Raw genomic sequence first — 25,629 nt, forward strand, 5'->3', positions numbered from 1 at the left:
TTGAGTCACTGACTGTGTGGAGTCTGCACATTCACCCCATGTTTGCGTGGGTTTCCTCCAGGGTGCTCCAGTTTCCTCCCACAGCCCAAAGATGGCTTGTCCATGCTAAATTCTCCTTCAGTGTACCGGATCAGGCGCTGGCCTGTGACGGCTAGGGGATTTTCACAGTAACTTTGTGAGCTTACTTGTGTCATAAACTTTAACTTTAGATAACACTGAAGGCAATAACAACAAACGAATCCCAGGGCTCCTACTACAAGGCACAATCTCTAGAAAGAAATGTTACTGTAGGAATGTGAGATAAAGTAGAAAAATCACACGGTTTAAGTTTCATAACTTCAAGAGCAATTGTTTAATTTATTTAAATTAGCTACATTGTTATATACTTATTTCAGTGAGAAATAAAAACAATGGTATAAATCACTTTGGGAACAAGGAATTCAGTGAAATACTTGATTGAAACAATCTTTCAAAGCCATTGTTTCATTGTCACGATCTAGGTATCAACATTGCTAATTTGCTATTTCGGCCGTTGAGTGGGGCATGACAGTGAATTTTATTCTACTTCAGACAGGCCTGTTGCCATTTAACATGAAGTGCAATACTTCCAACTTCCAAACGTATCAATATTTTTTCTAGTATTTTCAAGTATTTCTTGCTCATTTTCTCTTGCCGAATCCTCAACTTTTTGTACGTGGGTTCGAGTGGAGTGGACACTTTTCACTTCTGGGTCCTGGTCTGAATCTGATTCTGCATCAGCTGTAACAATCATGTGAATTTTTGAAGTCTTCACCCAGCAACTCTTGGATTTAATGCCACTGGCCCTTTAATTCAGCACTAATGGGTAATATCACCTTCAAGCTGTAAGACAACATACTGGAGACCTGTGACCAGGGATCGGTGCTGGGTCCACTGTTATTTGTCATTTATATTAGTGATGTGAATGAGAATATAGGAGGCATGGTTAGTAAGTTTGCAGATGACACAAGATCAGTGGCATAGTGACAGTGAGAAAGGTTACCTCCGATTGCAATGGGATCTTGATCAATTGGGCCAGTGGGCTAACAAATGGCAGATGGAGTTTAATTTAGATAAATGTGAATTAATGCATTTCGGTAGATTGAACCAGGGCATGACTTACTCAGTTAACAGTAGAGCGTTGGGGAAAATTACAGACCAAAGAGATCACGGGGTACAGGTTCATAGCTCCTTGAAAACAGAGCCAAAGGTGGACAGAGTAGTGAAGGCGGCATTCAGCATGCTTGGTTTCGTTGGTCAGAACACTGAACACAGGAGTTGGGATGTCTTGAAGTTTTACAAGGCATTGGTAAGGCCACACTTAAAGTACTGTGTACAGTTCTGGTCACCCTATTAGATAGAACATAGAACAGTCCAGCACAGTACAGGCCCTTCGGCCCTCAATGTTGTGCCGAGCTTTGTTCAAAACCAAGATCAAACTACCCCACTCCCTATCATTCTGGTGTGCTCCATGTGCCTATCCAATAACCACTTGAAAGTTCGTGAAGTGTCCGATTCCACTATCATAGCAGGCAGTCCATTCTACACCCCGACCACTGTCTGAGAAAAGAACCTACCTTGGACATCCCTCCTATATCTCCCACCATGAACATTATAGTTAAGCCCTCTAGTAACAGCTACATCCAACCGAGGAAATAGTCTCGGAACGTCCACTCTATTCATCCCCCTCATCGTCTTATAAACCTCTATTAAGTCGCCTCTCATCCTCCTCCGCTCTAAAACAAAAAGCCCCAGCTCTCTCAACCTTTCTTCATAAGGCCTACCCTCCAAAGCAGGCAGGATCCTGGTAAATCTCCTCTGCATTCTCTCCAACGCCTCCACTTCCTTCTTATAGTGAGGTGACCAGAACTGCACACAATATTCCAAATGTGGTCTCAGCAAGGTCCTGTACAGTTGCAGCATAACCCCACGGTTCTTAAACTCAAACCCCCTGTTATAGAAAAGATATTATTAAATAGAAAGAGCGCAGAAGAGACTTACTAGGATGCTACTGGGACTTGATGGTTTGAGTTCTAAGGAGAGGCTTGATCAACTGGGCCTTTTTTCTCTGGAGTGTTGAAGGCTGAGGGGTAACCTTACAGAAGTCTACAAAATAATGAGGGGCGTAGATCAATTAGACGGCCAATATCTTTTCCCAAAGGTAGGAGTCTAAAACTAGAGGGCATAGGTTTAAGGTGAGAGGAGAGAGATACAAAAGTGTCCAGAGAGGCAATTTTTTCACACAGAGGCTGGTGAGTGTCTGGAACAAGCTGCCAGAAATAACAGTAGAGGCAGGTACAATTTTGTCTTTTAAAAAGCATTTGGACCGTTACATGGGTAAGATGGGTATAGAGGGATGTGGGCCAAATGCAGGCAATTGGGACTAGCTTAGGGGTTTAAAAAAACTGCATGGACAAGATGGGCCGAAGGGCCTGTTTCCATGCTATAAATCTCTGACTCTATAACATCATAGAGAACATGCAGCACAGATACAGGCTATATGACATAATGAATGAGTCTATACCAGCATTTGTGTTCCACTTAACCCTCCTCATTTGTTTCCTCATCTAACTCTCAGTATAACCCTCAACTCCCTACCCCCTCATACATTTACCTAGCCTCCCCTTAAATTCATCTATACTATTTCAACTGCTACCTGGACAGTGAAATCCATATTTATCCTGAGTGAAGAGCAGAAATTTTTTTCTGAATTTATTTTCTGAGTTGATCCTAGTGATCTTACATTGATTGCTTCGAGAATAGCTGCTGCTCGAAACCAAAATGACAATCTGTTAACCTGAGGAGAGTCGGAGGGTTCACCTCTTCCTAGATTGATTTTAACCCATTTAGTTGGTGTGGATTAGGGGAACGCTGTCTTCACATCCAAATTCCTGGTGATATGAGGAGCTGTGACTGAACCATACAATGTATAGGGAAATCGACATTCACAATTGAGAGGCTGGGTGACATGCTATCCTTCTATCACTGGAGCTGCATACCATTCTAGGTCAATCAGATTAAATAATATCTAAAGCATGAGTTTGCAGACAGGGACAAGATGACCCTACCGAAAGCGGGTGCACAGGATGCAACTTACATGTTTGGCACCCTCACTCAGAAGATGCAAACGAATTAGTGCTGGAAATGAAAACGTGACACTGAAGTGGTAACAGGGGTTATCTGAGGATAAGTCACATGGTTGAGGTGGCACCTCAGCCAAATACTCTGTCTGAAAATTTACTGGTGCTAACATTATGGGGATTTGCTTCACCATCTTTCATCTTGATGAGCACAAACACTATGGGGACAATGAAAAATATAAATCTACAGTTGTTAGCTGGTGTGTCAGCCTGAGAGAAGCTGCCCAGTTCTCACTCACTCGCAGGGTTTACTTCACTTATTGCACGTGCAACAACATGCATTACTAAAGAACCTTTAATGCTGGGAAGTCTTTCAAGGTGTTTCACACAAATGTGATCACGAACAAAATTAAGACATTGAAGTAAAGAAGTAGATATTAGAGGAGTGATTAAAAGCTTAGTCAAAGAGGCCTTAAAGGAGGGAGATAGGTGATGAGTCAGAGAGCTATGAGACAGAATTCTAGAGATTACAGCCTCGGTAGCTAAAAGCATAGTCACTGCCAGGTGAAAGAATGGGAAACAGCTCAGGAAACCAGAATTAGAGGAAAGCTGAATGGTCCGTGAGTTGGAGGAGGTTGTAGAATTAGGGAGGGCAAGGCAATGGAGAATCCTGGACACTGGGATGAGAATTTTTTAAAAATGAATGTTGGTAAATTGGAAGGAAGCTTTTAGTTATACTGAAACCAAGATAGGATTTTAAAAAAGATCATAATGGTAAAGGAGAAAAAGCGATCATACACATTTACAAACATACAATGTGTTGCATGCACTGTATTAAGGAGAACTAAATGTTAATTCTCCATTTGTGGGTACCACTAAAATTATTTATATCAGAGTATCACAAATTAGCTTTGACAGAATATGGGCCTGTGCTGATTGACATTGAAAGAATGCATTTTTCTTATATTTTTGTGAATAGAAAATGCTCAATTGAATGTTGCACACCCAATTCACTGCACTGGTTGCCTTTAGTCAGGATTGGACCAATAGAATTATTCTCAGTGTAATTAAGCCAGAGGAGATCGATCAAACAGGATTCTGCTCTGGCAGGTGAAGGTATAATGGGATTCAGCTACAAAGTCACCCATGGTCAAACAGCTTACTAGCAATCATTATCATGGCTCAATGGAGTTATTTAGGCTTAGGAGATTCCAGTAAAGAGGAAGGACCTTCAGACAAGATGAGGAGGGACAAAAATTGACAATATAACCAAGTGCACATTTCAAACCAATCTTTACCTTGCATTCGCTGCCTTGAGGTCACAGAAGTGAGCAAGCACAGTCCGGACCACATCATTACAAACGACTTTGACAATGTCAACGTTGCTTAGTCGAACACGCAACTGCTTTGCCATTTCCCAGAAGTCTTCTGAAAGCATGTGGTACAATTGTCCTTCATCTTTGCTAATCTTCACATACCAGGAAAGGATGTAGTCCCTGTAGCTGTAGTCAAAAACTGAAAAACAAAACCATATAAACATGCTACAGAGAAGAAGAAAGAAAGATATATATTTTTAAAAATCACCCAAATCCCGTTTTAGTTGAGGAAAGGGGTGCACAGATGCAAAACGTCAACTGAAACCCCAGTGACGCAAATGTTATTGATTCACTATCGCTCATTTTATCATTTTGCAAGTCTGGAAACAAAATTCCTATTTATCACTAAGGAATTGCTTAAAGAAAAGTTTTACAAATCTCCCTTCCATCCTAGGTTCACATTCAGCCCACACGTACCAGCCTGTTTAAATCTAGCAGGTGGTGGCCACATTGTGGGTCTGTAATTTCTCTGAGAAAGGACTCACAAATCAGCCATGGTTTCTTTGGCAAAAGAAATCCATTGCCATCACAGAGAAACATAAAGGGCCTTTTTTCCCCACAACAAAGGGCCTTTGTAGAAATTCAACCCTATAACTTAAAAGGTCCTTGAAATTATTTATCTATGGATGTGGCTGTCAAACTTTTTTTTACTGCTGAAGTTTCTTATTTATCAATTAGGAACATTGGAGCAGGTGTGCACTATTTGGCCCTTTGCTCCGCGGTTTAATAAGATCATGGCTGATCTGGTTGTGGTCTCAACTCCACTTTCCTGTTTACTTCCATAACATAGTGACACTATTGTTTATCAAAAATTTGTCCAACTCTTTCTTAAAGTAAATTTAAAGGCCCAGCCACCCCGACTTTCTGGGAAAGAATTCCACATACCAACACCCATTTTGAAGAATTCGCCTCATTTCTGTTTCAAAAGGGAGACCCTCTACTTTTAAACTTATGCCTCCTAGTTTTAGTCTCCCCCACCAGAGGAAGCATCCCCCAAGTATCCACCTTATCAAGTCCCCACAGGATCGTATATGCTTCCATACGATCATCTTTCATTCTCCTAAGTTCCAAAAGATAAAGTTCAACCTTCATGAGACAACTCCATCATCCCAGAAACAAGTCAAATGAACCTTCTCTGAACTGCTTCTAAAGCAATTATCTATTAATAATAAACCAAAACCATACACACTACTCCAGGTGTTTTTCTATATGGGAAAATGCTTAGAAAATCAGAAACACAAAAGGACTTGGAAGTCATTGTTTAAGATTCTCTTAAGGTTAACGTGCAAGTTCAGTCGGCAGTTAGGAGGGCAAATGCAATTTTAGCATTCGAAAGGGCTAGAATACAAGAGAAGGGATGTACTTCTGAGGCTGTATAAGGCTCTGGTCAGATCCCATTTGGAGTATTGTGAGCAGTTTTGGGCCCCATTCCTAAGGAAGGATATGCTAGCCTTGGAAAGGGTCCAGAGGAGGTTCACAAGATTGATCCCTGGAATTAAGAGCTTTTCGTATGAGGACGGTTGAGGACTCTGGTCTGTACTCGTTGGAGTTTAGAAGGATGAGGGGGGATCTTATTGAAACTTACATGCCTGGATAGAGTGGACGTGGAGACCGTGTTTCCACTAGTAGGAAAAACCAGAATCAGAGCCTCAGGCTAGAGGGACAATCCTTTAAAACAGAGATGGAGGAATTTTTTCAGCCAGAGAGTGGTGAATCGGTGGAACTCTTTGCAATAGAAGGCTGTGGGAGCCAGGTCATTGAGTATCTTTAAAACAGAGATAGATAGGTTCTTGATTAATAAGGGGATCAGGGATTATGGGGAAAAGGCAGGAGAATGGGGATGAGAAAAATATCAACCATGATTCAATAGCAGAGCAGACTCAATGGACCGAATGCCTAATTCTGCTCCTATGTTTTAAGTCTTACGGTGTGATCTCACCAAGACCTCCACAGCTGTAGTAAAACTTCACTACTTTTACTTTCAATTTCTCTTGCAATAAACACCAACACCCTATTTGCTTTCCTAATTGCTTGCTGCATCAGCATGCTAACTTTGTGATTCATGCACTGGGATACCTAACTCCCTCTGTACCAGAGTTGTGCAATCTTTCTCTCTTTAAATAGTATATTGCTTTTCCATTCTTCTTGACAAAGTGAGTAAGTTCACATATATCCACTCTATTCTCCATCTGCCAAATTTTTTGCGAGTCACTTAGAATCATACAGCGCAGAAGAGGCCCTTTGGCCCATCGATTCCACACTGACACATTAGAAACACCTGAACTCTCACCTAATTCCATCTGCCAGCATTTGGCCGATAGCCCTGAAGGTTATGATGTACCAAGTGTTTACGAAATACTTGTAAACGACGTGAGCCAACCCACCTCTACCACCCCAGTAGTAAGAAATCTCAACACCAAGTTGAAGTCCAACAGGTTTATTTGGGATCTTGAATTTTCGGAGAGCTGCTCCTTCATCAGGTGATTACAAAACTCCTTCCACCTTCAGTGATCTGTGGGTAGACACATCAAGATCCCTTCGTTCCACAGAACTTCAGTGTCCTATCATTCATTGAGTACTTTGTCAAATTATTCCTTCCAAAGTGCATCATCTCTCACATTTCAGGGTTAAATTCCATCTGCCACTTATCTGCCCACTTGGCCATTCTGTCTATGTCTTCTTGTAGCCCAACACACTCCACCTCATTGTTAACCATATGTCCAATCTTTGTGTCATTCACAAACTTATTAATCCTACCCCGACATAGTCATCAATGTCTTTTATATAAATGATGAACAGGGGGTCCAACACAGATCCCTATGGTATACCACTGAACAGTGGCTTCCAGTCAGTAAAGCAGCCTTCTGTCATCACCCTCTGTCTCCTACAACTGAGCCAATTTTGAATCCACTTCATCAAATTACCCTGTATCCCATGCGAATTTACCTACAAGTCTCCCATGTGGGACCTTGTCAAAGGCTTTGCTGAAATCCATGTAAACCACATCAACTGCACTACCCTTGTCTACACACCTGATCACCCCCTCAAAATATTTAAATTTGTTAGGTATGACCTTCCTCTGATGAAGCCATGCTGACTACCCTTGATCAAGCTTTGTCTCTCCAAGAGGAGATAGATGCGCTCCTTCAGAAGTTTCTCTAATATGTCGTGGTAGGGAAACTATTTATTCCATTAATTAGGAAGGGTTGTAGAGAGAAACCAGGAAACTGCAGACCAGTGAGCCTCATGTCGTGGTAGGGAAACTGAGGCTCACTGGTCTGCAGTTTCCTGGTTTCTCTCTGCAGCCCTTCCTAATTAATGGAATACATTAGCTGTTCTCCAGTCACCTGGCACCTCCCATGGCCAGAGAGGAATTGAAAATTTGGGTCAGAGTCCCTGCAATCCCCTTCCCTTGCCTCGCACAGTAACCTAGGGCACAGGTCATCTGGCCCTGGAGATTTATTCATTTTTAAGGCTGCCAACACCTCCAATGCCTTGTCTTTTCCTATGTCAATTTGCTCAAGAACTTCACAGTCTCTCTCCCTGAATTCTATACCACTGTCCTCATTCTTAGATAAAGATGGATGTGAAGTATTCATTCAACATCAATGTCCTTTGACTCCACCCAAATTGCCCCCTGGTCCCTAATAGGCCTTATTCTTTCCCTGGTTATTCTCATTGATATCCTTACAGAATATCTTGAGATGTTCCTACTTCTACCAGTCTGCCTACTTAACCCTATCTATATCCCTTTGTAGACTCCCTACCTCCTCTTTACAAGTTACTTTCCTACCTACCTTTGTGCCATCAGCGAATTTAATCTAGCATACATTCACTTTCTTCATCCAGGTCAGTGGTAGAGATTGTAAGCAGTTGAGGACCAGCACTAATCCCTGTAGCACTCAACTAGCTGCAGCTTGCCAATCATAAAAAGACCCATTTATTTGTCCTCTATTTAGTGTTAGCCAACTAATCCTTTATCCATGTTAAGATGATACGTCTACGCCATAGGCTATCTTATGGACTAACCTTTGATGTGGGACCTAATCAGATGTCTTTTGGAAACCAAAGTGCACCAAACTCACCTGTTTCTCTTTATCCATCATGAAAGTTACTTTGCCAAAAACTCTTAGAATAGTTAAACACAATTTCCCTTTCATAGCATCCAATTGGCTCGGCCTGATCAAATTAGGATTATCCAAGTATCCTGCTACAACTTCCTTGATAATGGATTCCAACACTTCCCCTATGACAGATATTAAGTTAACTGGCCTATGGTTTGCTGCTTTCTGCTTCCTTCCTTCAAGGTATTAAGGTCATCAATTTTCCAATCCGCTGGAAGTTTGGGAGCTTTTGGAAGACCAATGTATCTGCTATCTGTGCCTTAGAAAAACAGGAGTCAATGGGAATTGGGGAAAAAATGTTCCACTGATCGAAATTATACCTAGCACAAAGAAAGATGGTTGTTGGAGGTCAATCATCTCAGTCCCAGGACATCATTGCAGGACTTTGTCAGGGTAGCGTCCTAGATCCAGCCATCTTCAGCTGCTTCATCAATGACTTTCCTTTCATCATAAGGTCAGGAGTGAGGCTGTTTGTTGATGATTGCACAATGTTCAGCATCATTCATGACTTTGCAGATGCTGAGGCAGTCAATGTCCAATGCAGCACGACCTGGACAATATCCAGGCTTGCGCTGACAAGTGGCAAGTGACAGAGATGCCAGACAGGATCTAACCATTGCCCCTTGACATCCAATAGCAATACCATCACCGAACCCCTTACTATCAACATCCTGGGAGTTAGCATTGACAGAAACTGAATTGGATTAACATCATCAATACTGTAGATACATGGGAACACCACCACCGTGAAGTTTTCCTCCAAGCCACGCACCATCTGACTTGGAAATATAACCCCATGTAATGTAATATCATATGTAACCTATGGTTAGGCTGTACGTTCTGTGCAACACAATTTGTACGACAGCTTCTGGAGAAACAATCCAGTTCGAGTCAAGGCCAAAATGAATCTCTATACCGTGCATCAATCTTCTCCAAGAGCTGCTAGAATATATCTGAGTGATAAATCCTGGGGAGAATGTCATTTGTGTAAAAGTAACTGATTCCATTTATGGTATTTCATGGGTTGGCACCAGAGAAGTTAAATTAGCTACAGAGTTGAATTATTTTGTAAATATAATGATTTCTTTGTAGCCACTTTACTAGAATCAGTTGATTGCTGTGATTAATTTTCCTTAAACAATTAACATTGGGTTTCCAATTTCACTATTCTTAGGGACACACTGACTATTGCATGCAGATGTAATGAAAGGAAGACAAAATCCTCATTTATACTTCCACAATGTCGCAAATTACTTTACAGCTAATTAAACACTTAGTTGTAGTCACTGGTATAATGCAGGCTATGTTATCAAATGGCAGAGCAGCCTCAAGGACCAATGATTTACTCCTATTGCTAATATGCACGTTTGATGGATGAGATGATCCGGGCGAGGTGGCCCCGTCATCCATAATTATCTTGTGAACAGAGGGTGGAATTAAAGCTGAAGTTCTGATAATTTTGTTGCAAGTTTACTGTGAGCAGGATTTGTGGTGTAAAATTGACAGGACAGTTTAGTTTATTATTAGTCACACTGCAATAAAGTTACTGTGAATTCCCCTGGTTGCCACATGCCAGCGCCTTTTTGGGTACACTGAGGGAGAATTTAGCACAGCCAATGCACCTAACCCGCATGTCTTTGGGATCGTGAGAGGAAACCTGAGCACCCGGAAGAAACCCACATCAACACGAGCAGAATATGCAAACTCCACGTAGACAATGACCCAAGCTGGGATTGAACCCGGATTCCTGACGCTAACCACTGTGCCACCATGCACCGTGGCATGTGTAATGGGCTCATAATAAATCTGGAATACATTTTACACGTCAAATGATTCTCAGGAGTCTTATCCATTGACTCCAATCTCATCCTTTTGTCAACTTATCTATTTTCCTATTCTAGAATTCTTGAAGTAATGAAATATCATGGTAAAGTTGTGTTGCATAGTAAATACTGAAAATATATTGCAATGCAAAACAGCAATCTTCAGGACTGCTGACCAAGAAAACGCAGATAATTGTGAAGCAACCTTTGTCCTCCTTTGGCCTCAGCAGGGACCCTCGAGGGCTCCAATGCTTCTCAATGACAACGAAGACCTATATTGTTCAATCAATCCGCTTTGATCTTTCTATGCTGTGAGATTACTGATAAAATAGAATCCAATTACAGCACTTGTAAGAAACAATCATTCACCCAGATAAAGTATTTTAATTCTTGTACAGAATGGAAAAGATCTTGTGCGATTTATCTAGGTTCCAAATATTTGCATTTACTGCGACCATGTTGATCTGGTGAAAGGGGCATATCATGTTAATGAGGATTGAGACCATCACCAAAATCAGTGTCACTGTACTCCTAGTGTTATAAATAACAAATGGTATATTTTACCATTCAATTAATGATAATGCACGATACTGTTAAAGTAAAATTTGTTTTAACAATCACCCAAATATATACAAATAACACTGCATTATATCAATTCTGCTCATAATATTAATGACCCACGCTGTATTTGTTACCAGATGCCAATAACAGACGTTATCATTTTACTCAGGCCTGTGCTTGTTCAGTGAATTGATGGGTAAATCTTGAAAGGAGAAAAAGATCATCCATGATTGAGGGACAATGTTAAAGGGAGATGGGGATGGCAGGGGAAGGGGAGAAGCAATAAAGGGCTCAGAAGCAGGGGAAGCACCAGGGCCCATGATTTCTCTTCCAGGCCCTGCACTCTATGACCAGATAGCAAAATAATTTACTCCACTGGCCCACTTTGGTGACATTGGGTCTCCTGAAGAGCAATCAAGGCAGATAAGTCCCCAAGGCCCGATGGGATTACTCCAGGTTATTGACAGAGGCATGAGAGGAGATTGATGGGGCCCTGACAAAGATCTTTGTATTCTCATTAATCACTGCGGAAGTCCCAGAGGACAGGCGAGTGGCTAATGTTGTTCCTCCATTCAAGAAAGGAAATTGGGACAATCCAGGAAATTACAGAATGGTGAGTCTCAAGTCAGTGATTGGGAAGTTATTGGAGAAGATTCACACACATTTGGAAAAGCATGGCCTAATTAGAGAAAGTCAACATGGCTTTGTGCAGAGCAGGTTGTGTCTGACAAACTTGATTGATTTTTTTGAGGAGGTGAAGGTGGTGATTGATGAGGATGTTGTCTACATGGATCTTAAGAATTTTAACAAGGTTACTCATGGTAGGTTCATCCAGAAGATTAGAAACATGGGATCCACGATGATTTGGCCACTTGGGTTCAGAATCGACTAGCCCACAGAAGTCAGTAGTGGTGGAAGGGTGTTTTTCTGGTTGTAGGTCCATGACTAGTCATGTTCCACAGGGAAATGTGGTGAGATCTCTACTGTTTGAGATATATATAAATGACTTGGAAGAAAATGTAGACGGATGGGTTAGTAAGTTTGCAGACAAATTTACCTAGTTAGAGGAAGATGTAAATAAGGCTAAAAAAGAGTGCAGAGAAGGTTCACAAGGATGTTGCCAGGACTCAAGAAGCTGAGTTACAGAGAGAGATTGAATAGGTTAGGACTTTATTCCCTGCAACGTAGAAAAATGAGGGGAGATTTGATAGATATGTATAAGATTTTGATGGGTATAGATAGAACGAATGCAAGCAGGCTTTTTCCACTGAGGCTAGGGGAGAAAAAAAAACAGATGGCATGGGTTAAGGGTGAAAGGAGATAAGTTTAAAGGAAATATTGGGGGGGGGGGGCTTCTTCACACAGTGTGGTGGGAGTGTGGAATGAGCTGCCGGATAAAGTGGTAAATGCGGGGTCACTTTTAACATTTAAGAAAAACTTGGATGGATCCATGAATGAGAGGGGTGTGGAGGAATATGATCCAAGTGCTGGTCAGTGGAACTAGGTAAAAAATGGTTCGGCACAGACAAGAAGGACCAAAAGACCTGTTTCTCAGCTATAATTTTCTATGGTTTCTACCACACAAAGATAGGTAGAGTTGTGGATTATGCAGAATGTTGTCAAAGGATACAGCAGGTTATAAATCAGTTGCAGGGAAATGGCTGGTGGAACATAATCCAGATAAGTGTGAGGTGCTGCACTTTGGAAGATCAAATGATATGTATACAGCATTGGTGAACAAAGGGATCTTCTGGTTCAAGTCCATAGTTCCCTGAAAGTGACCACACAAATTCGACAGGGTGGTAAAGGAGGTGTATGGCATGCTTGTCCTTATTGGTCAGAGAAATGAGTACAAGAGTCATGATTTCATGTTGCAGCCACACTTAAGTGTTGCATTCAATTCTGGTCACCACATTGCAGGAAGGATGTGGAGGCTTTAGAGGTGGTGCAGAAGAGGTTTACCAATATGCTGATTGGATTAGAAAGTAAGAGCTATAAAGAGAGGCTGAACAAACTAGGATTGTTTTCTCTGGGGCAGCAGAGGCTATGGGGAGACCTGATACAAATCTATAAGATTTTGAGAGTCATAAATAATGTTGATAGTGAGGAGCATGAATATGCAAGGGAATAGAGAGATCAGACCAAAAGAGACAGAAGGGATTAGTTTAATTTGGCATAATGTTTGGCACAACATTGTGGAAAGTCTGACAACACCAGGTTTTAGTCCAACCTATTTATTTGATAATATACTCACTAGCTTTCGGGGTTACCCCCTTCGTCAGGTGAATGGAGAGTATATGCTCTGTCTGAGGCCAGAACTCTCCATTCACCTGACGAAGGGGGTAACCCCGAAAGCTAGTGAGTATATTATCAAATAAATAGGTTGGACTAAAACCTGGTGTTGTCAGACTTTTTGCTGTGTTTACGCCAGTCCAACGCCGGCATACCCACATCATGACAACATTGTGGGCCAGAGAGTCTGTTCCTGTGCTGTACTGATCTACGTTCATCCAAGATATTTAAATCTAGCCTCAAGGGAGAAGCTGGAATCCTTTATCAGCTGTACAACTGAAATGGTCAGTGTGTGAGCTTCCACACAAAAATTTCCATTTGGCTTAGTTGGTAGCTAATCTAGGCTGGCACTCAACCAAACTCCGTAAGTATGAGATGTCAAACATCAAGGGAGACATTCAACACTTTACTTGCTCTGATGGTTCAAGTGCATCCTAAGGAACTTCATCATTTACTTTATTCTGACGAAAAGTCAGCGGGCCAAAATGTTGTCCCTGATATTTATTGTGTGGAATTCACCAAAGAAGTGTGGGAGAGTGGGTGCTTAGAGGGCGGAGATCGAGTCGGCTTTCCCTAGACACTGCAATTTTAAAATAGGAGTTGAGCTATATTGATTCAAAGGATAAGTATGGCAAGTTTTGGGAAACTTGGATAGCGAGAGATGTTGTGAGTCTAGTCAACGAGAAAAAGGAAGCATTCGTCAAAGTGTGGAGTACAAGTAAAGTAGAAAGAAATTTAAGCAAGGAGTAAGGAGGGCTAAAAGAGATAACGAAAAAGCATTAGCCAACAGGATTAATGAAAATCCCATGGCTTTTTATTTTATATATAGCAAGAGGGTAGCCAGGAAGAGGGTTATAAGAACATAAGAAATAGGAGCAGGAGTAGGCCATCTAGCCCTTCGAGCCTGCCCCGCCATTCAATAAGATCATGGCTGATCTGTCGCTGCTCAGTTCCACTTTCCCGCCCTCTCCCCATAACCCTTAATCCCCTCTCTTATCAAAAACCCATCAACCCGCTTCTTAAAAATATTTAGCGAGGCAGCCTCCACCACTTCAACGGGCAGAGAATTCCAGAGATTCACCACCCTTTGAGTGAAGAAGTTCCTCCTCAACTCCGTTCTAAACCGCCCCCCTTTTATCTTGAGGCTGTGCCCCCTAGTCCTACTGTCTTTTTTGAGCGGGAAGAGTCTCTCCACCTCTATCCTATCCATCCCATTCATCATCTTATACGTCTCAATGAGATCTCCCCTCATTCTTCTAAACTCTAACGAGTACAAGCCCAGTTTATTCAGCCTCTCCTCATAGCTCAACCCCCTCAACTCCGGTATCAGCCTAGTAAACCTCCTCTGCACTCCCTCCAAGGCCAAAATATCTTTGCGCAGGTGCGGCGCCCAAAACTGCACACAGTACTCCAGCTGCAGCCTCACCAATGCCCTATACAGCAGCAGCAAGACCTCCCTACTTTTATATTCAATCCCCCTCGCTATGAAGGCCAGCATCCCATTCGCCTTCCTGACCACCTGCTGCACCTGCAAGCTGGGTTTTTGCGACTCATGCACAAGGACCCCGAGGTCCCTCTGCACCGTCGCCTGCTGCAATTTTTCGCCCCGTAAGTAATAGTCCTTCCTACCATTCTTCCTACCAAAGTGGACCACCTCACACTTGCCAACATTAAATTCCATTTGCCATTTCCTGGCCCATTCGCCCAGCCTATCTAGATCCTTCTGCAGACTCTCCACACCCTCCGCACAATTTGCCGTTCCCCCAATCTTGGTGTCATCAGCAAATTTCGACACCCTACACTCGGTTCCCTCCTCCAGATCATCTATATAAATGGTAAAAAGCTGAGGCCCCAGCACCGACCCCTGGGGCCCACTCAAAGACAAGGGAGGGAATCTGTGCGTGGAGCCGGAGGAAATGGGTGACGTATGGAATGAGTACTTTGCGTCAGTATTCAAAGAGAAGAATTTGGTGGATGATGAGTCTGAGAAAGGACGTGCAGATAGTTTGAGTCATGTTGAGATCAAAAAGCAGTTGGTATTGGGGTTCTTGAGAAAGATTAAGGTAGACAAGTCCCCAGGGCTTGATGGGATATACCCCAGAATACTGAGAGAGGGGCAAGGGAGGAAATTGCTGGAGTCTTGAAATCTTTGTATCCTCACTGGCTACAGGGGATTGGAGAATAACCAATGTTGTTCCTTTGTTTAAGAAGGGTAGCAAGAATAATCCAGGTAATGTGAGCCTTACATCAGTGGTAGGGAAATTATTGGAGAGGATTCTTCAAGACAGGATTCATTCCCATTTGGAAATGTGAGAGTGTATTTGTGAGAGGCACATGGTTTTGTGAAGGGGAGGTCGTGTCTCACGAACTTGATGGAGTTTTTCAAGGAAGTGACGAAGATGATTGATGAGGGTAGGGCAGTGAATGTTGTCTACATAGACTTCAGTAAGGCCTTTGACAAGGTCCCTCATGGCAGACTGGTGCAGAAAGTGAGGTTGCATGGGATCAGAGGTGAGCCAGCAAGGTGCATACAAAGCTGGCTTGGTCAAAGAAGACAGAGGGTAGTAGTGGAAGGGTGCTTTTCTGAGAGGGCTGTGACAAGTGGCATTCCTCAGCGATCAGTGCTGGGACCTTTGCTGTTTGTGAGATATATAAATGATTTGGAGGAAAATATAACTGGTGTGATTAGTGAGTCGCAAACGACACAAAGGTTGGTGGATTTACAGATAGCAATGAGGACCATCAGAGGATACAGTAGGATATAAATCAGTTGGAGACTTGGGTGGAGAGATGGTAGATGGAGTTTAATCCAGACAAACATGAGGTAATGCATTTTGGAAGGTCTAATACAGATAGGAAATATACAGTAAATGGCAGAACCCTTAAGAGTATTGATAGGCAAAGGGATCTGGGTGTACAGGTACACAGGTCATCGAAAGTGGCAATGCAGGTGGAGAAGGTAGTCAAGAAGGCATACAGTATGCTTGCCTTCAATGGCCAGGCCATCGAGTTTAAAAATTGGCAAGTCATGTTGCAGCTTTATAGAACCTTAGTTAGGCCGCACTTGGAATATAGTGTTCAATTCTGGTCGCCATACTACCAGAAGAATGTGGAGGCTTTGGGAAGTGTACAGAAAAGATTTACCAGGGCGTTCCCTGGTACAGAGGGCATTAGCTACAGAGAGGTTGGAGAAATTTGCTGTGTTCTCATTGAAATGACGAAGGTTGAGGGGCAACCTGATAGAAGTCTACAAGTTTACAAGAGGCATGGACAGTGGATAGTAAGAAGCTTTTTCCCAGGATGAAAGAGTCAATTACTAGGGGGCACAGGTTTAAGGTGCGAGGGGCAAGGTTTAAAGGAGATGTACAAGGCAGTTTTTGGTTTTTTTTAAACGGAGTAGTGGCTGCCGGGGGAGGTAGTAGAAGTGGATACGATAGTGACTTCTAAGGGGCGTCTTGATAAATACATCAATAGGATGGGAATAAAGGGATATGGTCCCTGGAAGGGTAGGGGATTTTCGTTTAGACGGGCAGCATGGACGGTGCAGGCTTAGAGGGCCGAAGGGCCTGTTCACGTGCTGTAATTTTCTTCGTGCTTTGAAAAGGGAGAGTATTGACTCAAACTATCAAAGGATCAAGAATATAAAACTTATATTCATTCCCTAACCACCAACCAGAGAGCGCAATTGGAAAAGGCCTGAAACATATAAGATGATTAGAGGTTTAGATAGGGTGGATAGTGATAGCCTTTTTCCTCGGATGGAGAAAGCTAGCACGAGGGGGCATGGCTTTAAATTAAGGGGGGGTAGCTACAGGACGGATGTCAGGGGTAGGTTCTTTACCCAGCGGGTGGTGAGGGATTGGAATGCCCTGCCTGCTGCAGTTGTAAATGCGCCTAGTTTGGGGGTGTTTAAGAGATCTATGGATAGGTTTATGGACGAAAAGGGATTGGTATAGGCTAGTGGGTCATTGTTTTTGTAACTGGTCGGCGCAACATCGTGGGCCGAAGGGCCTGTTCTGCGCTGTAATGTTCTATGTTCTAATAAAAAACAGGTTCCCCACACACACTACCTGTCAATGGCATGTTAAACAAGGAAAAAATACAACCAAGATCGTCACTGATTGCAAAGAAAGGCTTCAGTTTTGATTGAGAGAAATTCATCATTATGCATTTTTACTTTAATAGTGATAGAATAAAAACTGCAACTGCTTAGTGGAGTGATAAGAGCAACTGAAAACTCGAGGTCATGCAAGGAATAACTAGGCTGTTTTGCCAGTAATGACCGTTAAGCCACTGTCCTTATTTGTTGTAAGTAGTCTGACACTGCAGACTAATTTAAGTCATAGCTCTCAGCAATCTGCAGTTATCAGCCTATAACTGCTGTTCATTAGGATTGACATGCAGCTCAGTGACATCACAGCTTTCCACAGCAGACACACACCTACTCATCCTTAACATCCTCTCATAGCACTAAGTAACAAGGACTCTGGGGTTCATATACTTGCACTAAAAATAACTGACATTTAACCACAATTTTTTTTAGCTCACGTAGATGCATACACAAACATGGTCCAAGAACTTGGTGTTCCTCCCAACTGCCTTTGACCCATCATCAGTGTTCGTTCCTCAACTTTCTAGTTCCAGTGCTCTTGAATTCCCTCACCCCAGCTCTCCAATTATCGACCACTCTTTCCACCTTTTCAGAAGTGAAGAGCTGTAGAAGTTTGGAACTCCCCTGTAAAAGGTACTAATACTAGGTCAATTGTTAACTTTAAACCTGAGTCTGCTGGATTTGGTTAATCTGTATTAAAGGCAGCGAGGCAAAGACAGGTATATGGAGTTGGGTCACAGGTCAAAAATGGTGGAACAGTTAGTTAGAGGGGCTAAATGGCCTCCTTCTATACCCATGATAGTGATTTTGGATGTAAACAATCACTGTTACATTATTGGCACAGATTTTGCTGGTGTAGGATACCTCATTGCAGACTCCATTAGTTACACTTCTCCACCTACCCTATAGTTCAAAACATTCTGGCATTATGGGTTCCTGGAAATACAAGTGGAAATTTGGAATGATTCCTCCAATTTGGGTCTACTTTATCAACTTAGTTGCAAGCATTCCTAAGATTTTCCCAAAGTTCCCAGCAAGGAAAGTTTTTCTTAAAACATAAGAACATAAGAAATAGGAGCAGGAGTAGGCCATCTAGCCCTTCGAGCCTGCCCCGCCATTCAATAAGATCATGGCTGATCTGTCGTGGCTCAGTTCCACATTCCCGCCCTCTCCCCATAACCCTTAATCCCCTCGCTTATCAAAAACCCATCAACCCGCGTCTTAGACATATTTAGCGAGGCAGCCTCCACCACTTCAATGGGCAGAGAATTCCAGAGATTCACCACCCTTTGAGTGAAGAAGTTCCTCCTCAACTCCGTTCTAAACTGCCCCCCCTTTATCTTGAGGCTGTGCCCCCTAGTCCTACTGTCCTTTCTGAGCGGGAAGAGTCTCTCCACCTCTATCCTATCCATCCTATTCATCATCTTATATGTCTCAATGAGATCTCCCCTCATTCTTCTAAACTCTAACGAGTACAAGCCTGGTTTATTCAGCCTCTCCTCACACTGTAGCAATGACCAGGAACTCAAGGCCTAAAAACATAGCGGAAGTACAGACGGTGATTTCAAAAGAAAATTGGATGTGCACTGCAGGAAAATAAACTCGCAGGATTTCTGGGATAGGGGGAATGAGACAGCAGATTGCTCTACAGTAAGCAGACATGGTCTCCTTTCTAGTTATTACAATCTAAACAAGCACCTGGAAATGCATTCAGAGTTGGCAAGACTACTTACACTTAAGCCTCTGGGGATTAGGAATTTCTTCAAGTTACAATCGGAATCATTTTAAATTTGCTAACTAGTCCACTCCTAGGCTGATTCTTTGCCCAAAAATGTATCATAGAGTCATAAAATCATACAGTGCAGAAGAGGCCCTTCGGCCCAACAAGTCTGCATTGACATGTTAGAAACACCTGAACTCCCAACTAATCCCATCTGCCAGCACTTGACCCATAGCCCTGAATGTTATGATGTACCAATAGCTCATCCAGAAACCTTTTAAAGGATACGAGGCATGCCACCTCAACTACCATCCCAGGCATTCCAGACCGTCACCACCCTATAGGTAAAAATGTTTTTCCACACATCCCCCACAAAACCACCTGCCCCTCATCTTGAACCTATGTCCTGTTGCGATTGGCTCTTCAACTAAGGGTAACAACTGCTCCTTATCCACTTTTTCCACATCTCAATTTTGAATACCTCAATCAAATCACCCCTCAGTCTTCTCTGTTCCAACAAAAACAACCCAAATCTAGCCAACCTTTCTAACTTAAATGTTGCATCCCAGGCAGCATCCTGTTGAACCTCCTCTGCACTCCCTCCAATGCAACCACATCCTTCCTATAATGTGGCGACAAAAACTGCACACTATATTCTAGCTGTGACCTTAAAGCTCTATAAAATGCCAACGTGACTCCCTTGCTTTTGTAATCGATGTCTCGACTGATAAAGACAAGCATCCCATATATCTTTTTCACCACCCTACAAACAAGTCCTTCCACCTTCAGATATCTGTGGACAAACACATCAAGGTCCCTTTGTTCCACAGAAATCCCTAGTGTCCTACCATTCATTGAGTAATTGTATGTCAAATAGAACACAGAACACTACAGCACAAACAGGCCCTTCAGCCCACAAGTTGCACCGATCATATCCCTACCTACCAGGCCCACCTATAACCCTCAAACCCTTCTTTCAAAGTGCATTACCTCATGCTTTTCAGGATTAAATTCCATCTGCCACTTATCTGCCCATTCCATCTATATCTTCTTGTAGCCTAAGACACTCTGCCTCAGTATTAACCATCCAGCCAATCTTTGTGTCATCTGCAAACTTACTAATTCTACCCCCACCAGAATCACCTATGTCATTTACATAAATGATGAATAATAAGGGGCCTAACATAGATCCCTGTGGTATGCCACTGGACACCAACTTCCAGACAGTAAAACAGACTTCTGTCACCACCTAAGTTGTCCTGCGACTGAGCTAATTTTGAATCCACCAAATCAAATTACCCTGTATCCCATGTGATACTTTTTTTTAAACAAGTCTCCCATGTGGGACCATGACAAAGGTATCAGATTTTTAACCTAAGTTCACAAGAATTTATCCATCTCGGGAAACTTCATCCCATTGAGTTGTTGGCACATATTCCTCAAGAGGGGAAATAACTTGCTGAATCTCCAGAGTTTCAAAAACCCTACCAACCCTCAGGTTAACAGTATTGCTTGGGAACCATCTTTGTAACATTAATCACAAACATTCACTAGCCTTTGAGTTCTACTTGACTATCAGCACAATCAGTGAAACTCAGAAGCCATATTAATAAACCAGTACTTAATTTTTTCTCCCAAGCAACGCAGGATGTTGTGAAATAAATTACAACAGTGAACAACAAGGTATAATACTATTGATCTCATTTGTGGGTCTACTATAAACTGGACTGGTCCACGTTCATCTATCGTCTCACCCTAGCTGATGATGATCTGGAGATGTTGGCATTGAACTGGGGTGGGCAGAGCAATACATCTCACATCATCAGGTTAAAGTCCAACAGGTTTATTTGGTATCACAAGCTTTCAGAGCACTGTCCCTTCATCAGGTGAGTGGAGAGGTACATTTCACAAATGCAGCATATGTGAAACCTATCTCTGCACTCACCTGACAGTAAAAAGTCTGACAACACCAGGTTTTAGTCCAACCGATTTATTTGATAATAGACTCACAAGCTTTCGAGGTTTCCCTCTTCGTCAGGTGAATGGAGAGTTCTGGCCTCAGACAGAGCATATAAAGCACAGACAGTTTAGAGATTACTGATTAGAATGCAAATCCTTACACCTAACCTGCTGTTCAAGACCTGAAGTGGCTGACAATGTGAGTGGAAGGAGCACTGATCACAGGTTACAGAGATGTGTATTGTCTCCAGACAGTACAGTAAGTGAGGTTTTGCAAACCCAGGCAAGTCACGGGGGTTACAGATAGTGCGACATGAACCCAAGATCCTTGTTGAGACCGTCCTCGTGTGCGGAACTTGGCTATCAGTCTCTGTTCAGCGACTCTGCGCTGTCGTGTGTCGTGAAGGCCGCCTTGGAGAATGCTTACCCGAAGGTCAGAGGCTGAATGCCCGTGACCACTGAAGTGTTCGCCAACAGGAAGGGAACAGTCTTGCCTGGTGATTGTCGAGTGATGTTCATTTATCCATTGTCGTAGCATCTGCATGGTCTCCCCAATGTACCATGCTTCGGGACATCCTTTCTTGCAACGTATCAGGTAGACAATGTTGGCCGAGTTGCAAGAGTATTTACCACGTACCTGGTGGATGGTATTCTCACGTGTGATGATGGTATCCATGTCAATGATCCGGCATGTCTTGCAGAGGTTGCTGTGGCAGGGTTGTGTGGAATTGTGGTCACTGTTCTCCTGAAGACTGGGTAGTTTGCTGCGAACAATGGTCTGTTTGAGGTTGTGTGGTTGTCTGAAGGCAAGAAGTGGGGGTGTGGGGATAGCCCTGGCGAGATGTTCGTTTTCATCAATGATATGTTGAAGACTCCGGAGAAGATGTCATAGCTTCTCCACTCCGGGGAAGTGCTGGACGACGAAGGGTACTCTGTCCACTGTGTCCCGTGTTTGCCTTCTGAGGAGATCGGTGCAGTTTTTCGCTGTGGCGCATCGGAACTGTTGATCTATGAGTCGAGCACCATATCCTGTTCTTATGAGGGCATCTTTCAGGGTCTGGAGGTGTCTGTCATGATCCTCCTCATCTGAGCAAATCCTGTGTATACGGAGGGCTTGTCCATAGGGAATGGCTTCTTTAACATGTTTAGGGTGGAAACTGGAGAAGTGGAGCATTGTGAGATTGTCTGTGGGCTTGCGGTACAGTGAGGTGCTGAGGTGACCGTCCTTAATGGAGATGCGTGTGTCCAAGAATGCAACTGATTCTGGGGAATAGTCCATGGTGAGTCTGATGGTGGGGTGGAATTTGTTGATATCATCATATAGTTGTTTCAGTGATTGTTCACCATGAGGCCAAAGGAGGAAAATGTCATCAATGTATCTAGTGTATAGCATTGGTTGAAGATTCTGTGCAGTGAAGAAGTCTTGTTCGAACCTGTGCATGAAGATGTTGGCATATTGAGGTGCAAATTTGGTCCCCATGGCTGTTCCATGTGTCTGGATGAAAAACTGGTTGTTGAAGGTGAAGACATTGTGGTCCAGGATAAAGCGGATGAGTTGTAAAATTGCATCTGGAAACTGGCAGTTGTCAACATTGAGTACTGAGGCAGTCGCAGCAATGCCATCGTTGTGGGGGATGTTGGTGTACAGCGCCGAGACATCGATTGTGCTCTGTCTGAGGCCAGAACTCTCCATTCACCTGACGAAGAGGGAAACCTCGAAAGCTTGTGAGTCTATTATCAAATAAATCGGTTGGACTGGTGTTGTCAGACTTTTTACTGTGTTTACGCCAGTCCAACGCCGGCATACCCACATCTCACCTGAAGAAGCAGCACTCCGAAAGCTTGTGACTCCAAATAAACCTGTTGGACTTCAACTTGGTGCTGTAAGACTTCTTACTCTGCCCACCCCAGTCCAACACCAGCATCTCCACATCATGGTATATAAAACTATCCTTTTGATAATACCCTAACGAATGGGCAGAATTTTCCCACCCCACCCACCATGGGAATCATAGTGAGCGAGACAGATGGTTCGTGGCATTTTTAAAATTTCAATTGTACCAAACTAAAATTTCTATTGTGTCTTTAATATCAAGGGAGATCTCAAGCCACTCAACACCATTTATTTATAACAAGTTTCAAAGACAGACAGACCACAGGACACAGCAGCAACATTACAGGCGCTGCTAAGATTATTCAGGCATCAGCTGCTCACAAGCCAATTCAAGTCATGAGCATGACAGACTGAGAATCAACCACACCATCTCATTTTTGTCTTCAGCAACAGCAGCATTCAGGCTTCTTAGGATCAATTTTACTACCAGCAACTACAAAGAATTCAATTGACACCACATCCATGCTACACTGCTAAGTCTGCTGCATGGTATGACACAACTCAGCTAACAAAATGCTGCCTTTTCATTTCATTTTCTCAAAGATGCTTTAATTTTTGATTGTTACACAAAAGTCTGAGACCTCAGCATTAACCTACCACAGCACTTCCTCCACCCCATGCCAGGCAGTGCAGGGGATGATCAAGCTCTTATATAAGAGAACAAGTGCCCAACATGATGGTGCATACACCCACATCTTTTTCTAGGAGTGGATATTGGGGCTTCCCAGTCTCTGTCCCGCTGTGGAAAGATGGGACTCTTTATTAAGACATTTAATTCAGATTTCCACAGTGCAATTTACTACCACAGCACAGGATTCCAAGGGATTGGGAAATCTGCCAGCGAAAGGAAGAGAAGTGTGCCTTTTCCAACACTTCACGTGGGCCAAGAGAAACCTAATTAGGTCTTAAAAACACTTTTAAACCTGCCCTATTGTCACAACTGGCCTTGCCCTAACTGCAGCTTGCACGGAGAAATATTTAAATTTACATTAAAACGAGTTACTAAAATAGCAGACATCAACCAGATTAGTGGACACGGAAATAGACATTTGAACAGTGCCAATTTAATTATTATTCACAAACCGCCTTCTCCTGACCAGGGGAATCTTAGACCCAAATCAAATGATGCTCAATGCAAGAAAATGGTTTTTAATCGATGTATGCAGGTCATGCAGTTGGAAACCATAGCAGTTTTGTTCTCTTCACACTGTTGGATTGATGAGGATTTAGATTTTATGTTTGAATTTTTATTCTGACTGAGAGAAGCATAAACGAACTCGCCAAACAAAAAAAAACAAAACTCCCTTTCAGTAGATTGTTGGCCCATAGCTGAGATTAACATCTGACAAATTAACAATGCAACCCAACTCATTTACATTCAAGACAGCTACGATGGAAATATGCCTGAGCCATCCATTTGTCAGCAGGTGCCAAAGATGGGCTTATCAGGATAAAACACAAGGGTGAAACTTCAGTGCTTTACATGTGTCAGAACCCATCAGCTGCATTTAAAAAAACATAATATTCCATTCTATCAATGACTCTGAACTTGATAAAAAAATTCTTTTTAAAAATATGATACATAGTCTTACATAAGGGATTGATAGCATGATAATGGAGATTGAATATAACCAGTTCTTTCCTCCGCTCTTTCTTTTCCCACCTCTATCTGCCAAAATCTGTTAACTGTGATAGTTTCCACTTCTGTAGAAAGGTCACAGACTTGAAACATTAATAAAGAACAAAGAAAAGTCCAGCACAGGAAGAGGCTCTTCTGCCCTCCAAGCCTGAGCCGATCATGCCTGCCTAAGCTAAAACCGTATGCACTTACGGAGTCCGTATACTTCCATTCCCATCCTATTCATGTATTTGTCTAGTTGTGCCTTAAATTACATTATCATACCTGCTCCCACCACGTCCCCAGGCAGCACGTTCCAGACAGTCACCTCCCTCTGTGTAAAAAAACTTGCCTTGTACATCTCCTCTAAACTTTTTCCCATGCACCTTAAACCTATGTCACCTACTACTCGACTTTTCTACCCTAGGAAAGAGAATCTGACTATCCACTCTGTCCTTGCTGCTCAATTTTATAGACCTCAATCAGGTCACCCCTCAGCCTCCATTGTTCTAGTGAGAACAAACTGACTTTATCCAACCTCTCCTCGTAGCTAATTATTTCTTTCTGTACAGATGTTGCCTGACATCCTGACTATGTGACAGGCGTCACATAAACAAGTTCCTTCTTTATAGTCAGCAATCTCAATCCTATTGAACGTCAGTTGGTCTCATGTTACCCAGCATCAGATATTTTGATTGGAAAGCAATGAGGTCTTACATGCGAGTTGACCTTCCATAATAGGCAATAAAATATGGTGCAGACTTTAGCTTTGTGTTAACTTATGGCCAGGAATAATTGAGGACAATTTTCATTTACATTCATGCTTTTGTAAAGGTGGTGAGCAGCGGTGATAAACAAGTTCTAAAATCAGTTCAGTTGTTCATCATCACACTAATTAACACTGACAGCACGGGGAGTTAGCTATTTACTGGCCTTTCAAAAGAAGAGCTCATCGCCAGTGTTCTAAGGTCATGAGGCTAACACTGCCAACTCGTAATTTGAGTTAGACAGAGTGAGTGACAATCATTTAGACGTATCAGACAAACAGTTGCA

At 42.7% G+C, this 25,629-nt stretch overlaps 1 protein-coding gene across 1 annotated transcript in view; it reads right to left on the minus strand.

Moving 5' to 3' along the window:
- Positions 1-25,629, minus strand: part of snx25 (sorting nexin 25) — a 217,221-nt gene that overhangs the window by 115,310 nt on the left and 76,282 nt on the right. Inside the window, exon 4 of the mRNA XM_080189403.1 lies at positions 4,397-4,613. Within this exon, the coding sequence (XP_080045529.1) occupies positions 4,397-4,613 (217 nt within the window). The remainder of the gene's footprint in view (positions 1-4,396; positions 4,614-25,629) is intronic.

Source organism: Carcharhinus amblyrhynchos, chromosome 5 (assembly GCF_965287045.1).
Source record: "Carcharhinus amblyrhynchos chromosome 5, sCarAmb.v2.hapA, whole genome shotgun sequence".
Lineage (NCBI taxonomy): Eukaryota > Metazoa > Chordata > Chondrichthyes > Carcharhiniformes > Carcharhinidae > Carcharhinus > Carcharhinus amblyrhynchos.